Source organism: Bidens hawaiensis, unplaced genomic scaffold (genome assembly GCF_021521415.1).
Source record: "Bidens hawaiensis isolate Kalapana, Puna unplaced genomic scaffold, B.hawaiensis_p1.1 tig00008096_1, whole genome shotgun sequence".
In the NCBI taxonomy this organism is placed as follows: Eukaryota; Viridiplantae; Streptophyta; class Magnoliopsida; order Asterales; family Asteraceae; genus Bidens; species Bidens hawaiensis.
The window spans coordinates 1,013,211-1,021,249 of NW_027491573.1; the positions used below are offsets into that span (position 1 = coordinate 1,013,211).

Sequence of the window (8,039 nt, forward strand, 5' to 3'; positions counted from 1 at the left end):
TATAACGGCTTAATACCCGAGTCGATATTATTCTCGATAAACAAAGAAATAAAGAAAGAGAAATAAGATTTATATATGAGTATAAATATATAGATAGAAATATTCTTTGTTAGAAATATATTATTTAAGTATAATAAGTGTACTTAAATAATGAAGAAAAGAATACGTTTCTTAATGAAGAAGAAATGTCGGGTTTTTATAAACTAAAAGTTTATTAACATTACTTTTCAACTAAAGGTTTTAAAGTAAAATGGGATAATGAACTAAAGGTTCATCGAGATAATTAAGACTAGAGGTCTTAAAGCCGGATCGTGTATCCGACTAATAAATGTTATACTCGTACTATAGGTGCGAGATAGCAAGAAGAGATCTACGGACGGTGCTGGAAGCCGATCCTATTGAAAAGGTGAATACGCCCCACTTTTACAAACTTGTTTTCAAACAAACAAACGTATTGTGTGTAAAACTTTACATGAGGCTACGTGTCTCTAAAAACATTATAAATAAGAGTATAAGCCAGCCCTCAGACTATGGTATACGTTTGTCTGGATCCTTACATATGTGGAACGCGGTGGGCACATCGCACCACGCTTGGTCACGACCTCCAGCCACGATGGGCCGGACCTAAGTTACGTCCGAGTGGGGAATGGCCATGTGTATATTTATGGTACCTAAGTTATGTCATAAACGCTGCGGTGTTTCGCTGATGTGACCTAGTGCAGAGACTCGAGTTTATGATGATTGTTTTAACTTGATTATTCCTAAGCCAAGATGGGCGGAGACTTACGTGGTCTCGAGGGGTAATTAAGTAAAGAAAATATTTTAGCGTCAGCATATTCACCAGCATAAGTTGCTGACGTATTTTAATAACATTTTGCAGGTAATCAAGATTAGAGCTTGAAGGACGAAGAAGCTCTAGAATCCGATGGCTCGGATAATTTTGTGTAAATATTAAAACATGGTGGTTTTGTAAACTATAAACAAGTAAATACTAAACGAGACTTTTGTTTCGTCTTTTGTAATGTAAATATTTTATATTATCGATCTTTATGTTTTTATAAAGACTTCCGCTATAACCCTTTACTCTGATTTATTTACAAATATGGTACCAACTATGGTTCACACTCCTAGGCCTAGAATGGGGGTGTGACAAATAGCGTAATAACACTATATAACATAATAATTACACAACTAATGCGAATTAATTATTATTACACTAAAACACATCTGAACCAGTATAATAATTACTACGCTAATCGTAAAACTATAGTGTAATTACGATAGCACAAAAATTATTACAGCATAATCACTCTATTCAGAGTCATTACAATTTCGCCAGCACATCTTTCTCTTCATCACTTCTCGCAGTTCGAATGCTAAATTTCATTTATATTTGATCCAAAATACCATGCAAAACCTTGTAAGTGAAGGGGCTTCAATCTACAGTCTATTACCACTAGTTGTACTATTTTAAACCATGCAAGAAAACTGATTATTATTGTCAAAAAAATTCATTGTTGGAGTGGTTGTTGCTTCCGATGGTGATTGCACAAGTTCCCGGGGTGGCGTATGAAAAAGCAAGCGAGCCACAACACGATCAATGGGATTAGTCTTTGTTTCCACATCTGGTGTTCTTGTTGAACTGTCATAAAGGAATGAATGTTAGCTTTAACATGTTTTCAGCACATGACATATACCAACACTGTTTTATAAGGTTATACTAACCTTTTTGTACTGCTTAGTCCTTCCAAGACAACACTGGTGCCATCATTGCTTCTTTTGTTGGTAGTACCATCATTTTTTCTCCGCAACGCACCTTGAGCCAAACGAAACAAGCTATCTCTGATACAAACCCTCATTTGAATGCTCAACTGCACCAAATACCTTCATTAACCTCACAAATAAAGGCTGTTCAGAGTTGAATATCTAAGTTTCAAATATCCGAAATTCGGATATCTGAAAATATCAAATATTCGAATCTGAAGTATGGAAATAAACGGATATCCGAATTCTAAAAAATTTGATTACTTGGTAATTTAAAAAGAAATACAAAATAATTCTTAAAAAGATTATTTTGGATATCTGAAATATCCAAAATTTTGCAAAGAGCCTGTCCAAAGTTTCTAACTAATATTTATTATTTAATAATTAAAAAAATATATATTTCGCATAGCCGATATGTTTGTATTTTTTTGCTCACCCCTATTCACAAGATCAAGTGCTACATCTGTTGTTATGAATTAAAGGTGGCCATTTTGACCGATTTACTTAGGAAAAGATTGCCTAATATGGTATTATCATGTATTATCTACAACAGTCGAAAACGTTCAAAGCGAATTTTTATAGCATAAAACTTCATAAATCATTTTATCCCAAGCATTATAATGATAGTTTTTTGTAGTAATATAATACTCACCCCTGCAATAACATTTTGAAATTGTTGTACAACAGTATCTGCCAATGCGATTTTATCCATCAACACATGTCTTCCAACTGAATCACTCTGACTGCTCACACTTTGATCAACTTCCACTCCACTAGTTCTCGCAAACTGCACATGATGGCTTTCTATTTCAAGGTTTGAAATATCATCCTGATGACTTATCTCCTGTTGTTTCTTACGAATCGCAAGCAAAGCCCGCATTTGCTGCCGCCTCCTTAATTTTTCAATTTTTTCCTGAGTTGTCATGATCAAAGGAGTACTTCTGTCCGAAAGATATGACACTTGCTCACGCGTCGTTGCTGAATGCATGCTATAATCACGAGGAGACGGGCATGCATTTATGAATTGTGTGTACCCGAAAGACTCGGTTTCTTGGTTACTTAAACAAGATATTTTGCTATGTTGTCTAAACTGTCCAACTTCATTTTTCATCTGTGCATACTAACAGTACCGAAATATATATATAACTCATAAAGTTTACTTATAGCTTTAGAATATGTATACAAAAATTACCGTTTGTTTTTGAGTTTTTCGTCCACTGCGATCGTTGGTTTGTTTTTCATCTTTTATGACTCCTGATTTAGTTTCAAAATAATCTGCTAAATTTATACTTTGGGAGTTCATAGACAGCATTTCCAGATTCTCCGAACAGCCAATAACATCCTTATTAGATGGCCACAACTCCAGGTCATGGTTGCTGCAAAACACCACTTGAAATGAATAACATCAGGAATATATATATACTAGTTTTTATCCCCATATTACGGGAGTTGTTTTATATTGTTTGTTTTAATATATTATTTTTTTGAATTTATATTTTTATTATTGCATGAAAGTTAATAATATACTTATGGTTTGATGATAAATTGTTTCACAAATAAATGAGATGCTATAACTCGGTTTAAAAGCTATATGGTTTTGATGAGACCCAAAACCAGTTTATTTTTTTACTATAAAATTGGTTTTTTTAATTATAAATAATATTTATGAAAGTTAATAATATACTTATGGTTTGATGAGACCCAAGACCCGTTTTTCTTTTTACTATAAAATTGGTTTTCTAATTTAAATAATATATATATATCTTTTTTAAAATAAATAAGATATTATTTTTTAGTATATCCTATTTTATAGGATTTTTACATCAATAATTTGGTGAGAAAAATTTTTTATTTAATGAGATGTTATAACCCGTTTAAGGAATATCTGGGTTTGGTAAGACCCATACCCATTAATTCGGGTCAAATGCATGTGAAGCCTCCATTTAAAAATCAAGCAAATCTAGTGACTCCAAAAATAGGGAGAGCGACCACATCGCGACACATAGATTTTTATGTTTTCGTTTATATAGATTATAGATATATGTATATATATCACAATATCATTTATAACTTATATGCAAAAGATCTGAAGTAAATTACATTACCTTAGCATTCTATCAAGATCATCAAAGCTCCCAACATTGGCCCAACCATAATCAACAAAATTACTTCGAACTCTGTCGACAGCCTGATTGTCAACAATTTGAGAACCATTATCTACTTGAGCCTTTTCATCTGTAAAAAATCAGTGGTATTTTAGAACCTGAAATCTAGAGCATATTTTTGTGTGATTGCATCTAGTTTTGAACCACTTGTTTTGTGAATATGCTGATTGAGCTTATGGTTCTAACTCTTTTAGTATAAGAAAAACACAAAATAGATATTATCCCCTGTATGGTTTGGGTTAAAAACATAGTCTTTTAAACACAGGAAGTCGTAGGAAGGGTGTCAAACGATTGAGCTCAAACTAGCGGCATTGGAACCGTCTCATCGAACTCTACGATATTAGATTTTCGGTTTTTGATTTCTAGCTTGTAGATTTTAAATTATTTTATTCTGATCATTGTGTCTTTTTATTTATCATTGCGTCTTTTGTTTATTTTTGTCATTGTCTTTTTTTTCTCGACATTGTGTTATATTACTCAGCGTTGTGTTTTGTATTGCTCGGCATTGTGTTATATTACTCAACATTGTGTTATAACTAAGTACCTGTGTGTTCATGATCCACCTTTGCAGCCTTTGATGAGGATAAACCAAGCAGTGAACCAAATTCATCAGATGAAACCCTTCCATCCGAGCCATATTTTGTATTGTTCTCTCGTCCTGATACGGTTATATTATCAGAAACAGTTGTGTTTTGAATAAGCTTCACATTAGCAGCTTCCTTATTAGGCTGCTTTCCATAGGTTTCAGCAGAATATGTCACAATGTGATCTTTATTTTCACTTTCCTCCCCCCATATAATATTTGTAATCTGAAAATATTCATAAGATAAATATAAGATCCATCTCTCTATTACAATTTACAAGTTTAAAGACACACACACACATATAACATCTACTTCTCAAATTATGAAACTTTGGTACTAGAAAGATATTCTAATTATTCTCTAGAATATATTTGAGTTTGAAGCGTGGTGTTGATAAACGTTGCCAATTCGAACGTCTAGTCCATGTGAGATCAGACACATGCCACGGCTACCATGTTTGGTAACGGTTTCAGGTTATTATCAGTATGGGACCTACTACTTGTGATGTGGCTTTAGATTCGGATTCTGGTTTGATTTTGGTGTACTAGTTTTGGGTTTAACGCTTACAACCAAATAAGTCTCTTTGCACAAGATGACTATTTTTATGTGTGTTCGTTGGTGTGAAAAGTATTTGTCATTTCTATTGGACACAAATAGTATTCTTCAGGATAAATGGTTCTCTAAATGGGACAAAGCTCACCAACATAGTCTAGTGTTGTAACAAAGGAATGATATGATGCCACCGCTAGAACCAAAAGAAGCAAACCTGTTGGTATAAGTACGTGTGTCATCGATTCAGAGGTTGTGTACATGACCCCCTATAACACCCCTAAAATTCAGCCCAATTTTTCGCATTTTAAACCTATTAAATAAGAGTTAATTAAATAGATGGTTCCTGTGGTTTTGCCTAAGTGACGAGTCCCTAGCAAACTTCATTAAAAAGAATAAAAAAAATACAAAAGGCACATAAACAACCCGGGACATTTCCCTAAGGTTGCCTAAGCCCAAAACAAAAACAATAAGGTCTGTTTGGTATGGGGTAATGGAATGGACGACGAAATGGAATGGACGTGGTAATGGAATGGACAAAGGAATGGAATGTGTTATCACCATTCCAATGAAATGTTTGGTTACCACATGGGAATGAAATGAATTATTACTTTGTATTGTTGGTAGTGAGTGGTGGTGGTGGGAGCGGTAGCGGTAACGGTGGAGGTGGAGGTGGGCAGCGGTGATGGTGGGCGGCGTGTGTGATGGTGGGGCGATGATTGATGGGTGTGGCGGGCGGCTGGAGGTGGTGGGTGGTTGGCACTGATGGCGATGGTTTGTGGAGGTGGGTGGTGGCGGCGGTGGATGCCGATGGTGTGATTGGTGGCAGTGGCGGCGGTGGTGGGAAGCATTGAGATATATGCAGCGGGCGGCCGGCGGTGTTGGGTGGCTGGCACCGATGGCGATGGTTGGTGGAGGTGGTGGTGGCGGCGGTGGACGCCGATGGTGGTGATTGGTGGCAGTGGTGGGAAGCATTGAGATATATGCGGCGGGCGGTGCTGGGTGGCTGGCACCGATGGCGATGGTTGGTGGAGGTGGTGGTGGCGGCGGTGGAAGGCGATGGTGGTGGCTGGTGGCAGCGGCAGTGGTTGGTGGTGGTGGTGGGTGTTGATGTTGGGTGGTGGTGGTGTTGGGAGGGTGGTGGAGGTGATGTAGGGTGAAGGAGAGAATGAAATGAAAAAAAACATGGGGGTATGGATGGAATGAAATTGGGGTATTTTAGAGGGAATAGAATGGACTAGGTAATGGGTCATTCCATTCCTTTGGTCAACTAAATACACTATTTTCCATTCCCTCACAAATAGGTCATTCCATTTCGTCCTCCATTCCTGCATACCAAACGCTACCTAAGAAAACCAACTCTAAAACATCCCTACTAAACACAAAGCGAAAGTCGAGACTATCTCCTAAGCACTTGCTAGACCATAAAAAATCAAAATACACAAAACCATTACAATAACATCTTAATTATGGATTTGGGGTCTAAAGTTTAAGGTAGTATTTGGTATGTATGAATGAACAGAACATTGTGAGGCATGAAAAAAAGAGCGTGTTTCAATAGTCAATGGTATAGAACCACCTATAACCCAAGCAATCTCATTCCTTCTAAACACATCAAAAACATTCATATTCGACCACAATTATTAAAACACACTCCCAGACAAACTCTAGGAGTCTATACTATAGAAGGGATTATTAAAAAAAAGGAAAATTGGATTTTAATAATCCCAACTTTACGCAGTTGGCCGATAATAATCCCAACTTTGAAAATAGCCGTCACTGGTCCCAACTTTCATGCCATTTGTTTTCATTGGACCACCGTTAAAAAAAATTTAACGACGTTAAGTTTTTTTCCAAGTTTTAAATTGATGTTTTAGGGCTTTTGATCGGAATGAGAATACGAATCGATTGATGTAAAACTTAACTCGAAACAACGCTTCATACACTTGATTTTGTTAATTAATAGTTTAAACACCGGAACTGAAGCATCTGTTAGTCGTTTGGACAACTGTTTGGAGGTAAGTTTTACATCAATCGACTCGTATACTCATTCCGATCAAAAGCCCTAAAATATCAGTTTGAAATTTGAAAAAAACTTAACGGCAACGGAGGTCCAATGAAAACAAATAGTGTGAAAGTTGGGACCAGTGACAGCTATATTCAAAATTAGGATTATTATCGGCCAATTGCATAAAGTTTGGATTATTAAAATCCAATTTTCCAAAAAAAAAAAGAAAACCAAAAAACCACTATGCTCTGCGAAGAAGAAATATGAATCATATTTCTTATAACAAGCACTAAGGCCATAACAAAAGTATGAGAACTAATATATTTAAAAAAGAAAGAAAAAAGCAACTTGCTACTAACCTCTTCGTCTTCCCAATTAAACATCGTTGTAAGTTGTGGTAACAATATTATTATGTTCCAAGCAGCTTAATAATTCTACACGTTTTAACCCGCACATGGCCGATTATTCTCAAAACTTGTGTCCCCAAAACAAAACATGAATTAGCAAGCAGCAAGTAAATATCTCAGTTGCAATATGAAATTTCATAAGCCAGAAGTAGATGGTTAGATCGAACAGAATTAATGAGAGGTGGATATTATGTTGGACACGTGTGAGGTGGAGTTTAGTCAGTATCTAATATGTGTGGTTTGGAAAAATGAATCAAAATTGGTTGTTTTATTGGTGGATTGGATTTTCCTATTTTTAGCTTCTTCATTTTGACTTTTTTTATATAATATTTGATTAGTTGGACAATGCTCCGACAGCAGATAAATTCAGATAATATTTAGTTTGTTTCAAATCTAATTGTTCAATAAACTAGGATATTGCATTATTGCCCCATGTTACATACGGGTAGAGACTATTTCAAACGTTATATTCTATATGTAAATATCATAAGAGTTATTTATATTTTTCTCTGTAAAACCACAAGATGTAGGAAAAATATGTATAAATGGTGGAATAAGAAAC

General features: G+C 35.5%; 1 protein-coding gene across 2 annotated transcripts; it reads right to left on the bottom strand.

Annotated features, from left to right (window-relative positions):
• Positions 1 to 1,345: 1,345 nt before the first annotated feature.
• LOC143636987 (protein LNK2-like) lies at positions 1,346 to 7,794 on the bottom strand. Of its 2 annotated transcripts, none has more exons than XM_077104458.1 (7): positions 7,430 to 7,794; positions 4,474 to 4,738; positions 3,870 to 3,999; positions 2,957 to 3,140; positions 2,417 to 2,875; positions 1,726 to 1,871; positions 1,346 to 1,642 (listed from the first exon to the last, which is right to left on the bottom strand). In XM_077104458.1, the coding sequence occupies exons 1-7, from the start codon at positions 7,451 to 7,453 to the stop codon at positions 1,471 to 1,473; spliced, it is 1,380 nt and encodes a 459-aa protein (XP_076960573.1). In that variant the 5' UTR covers positions 7,454 to 7,794; the 3' UTR covers positions 1,346 to 1,470. The 2 variants fall into 2 exon arrangements, with proteins under 2 accessions (XP_076960573.1, XP_076960572.1); XM_077104457.1 differs by having other exon boundaries at positions 2,417 to 2,884.
• Between the last annotated feature and the right edge of the window lie 245 nt (positions 7,795 to 8,039).

Excerpts from the sequence above, each read along its gene's own strand:
- LOC143636987 (XM_077104457.1), bottom strand. The coding sequence starts at position 7,453 with ATGTTTAATTGGGAAGACGAAGAG. Across the intron at positions 4,739-7,429 it reads TTAATTGGGAAGACGAAGAG|ATTACAAATATTATATGGGG; the intron begins GTTAGTAGCAAG and ends GAATATTTTCAG. Across the intron at positions 3,141-3,869 it reads GATCTTGATAGAATGCTAAG|CAACCATGACCTGGAGTTGT; the intron begins GTAATGTAATTT and ends GGTGTTTTGCAG.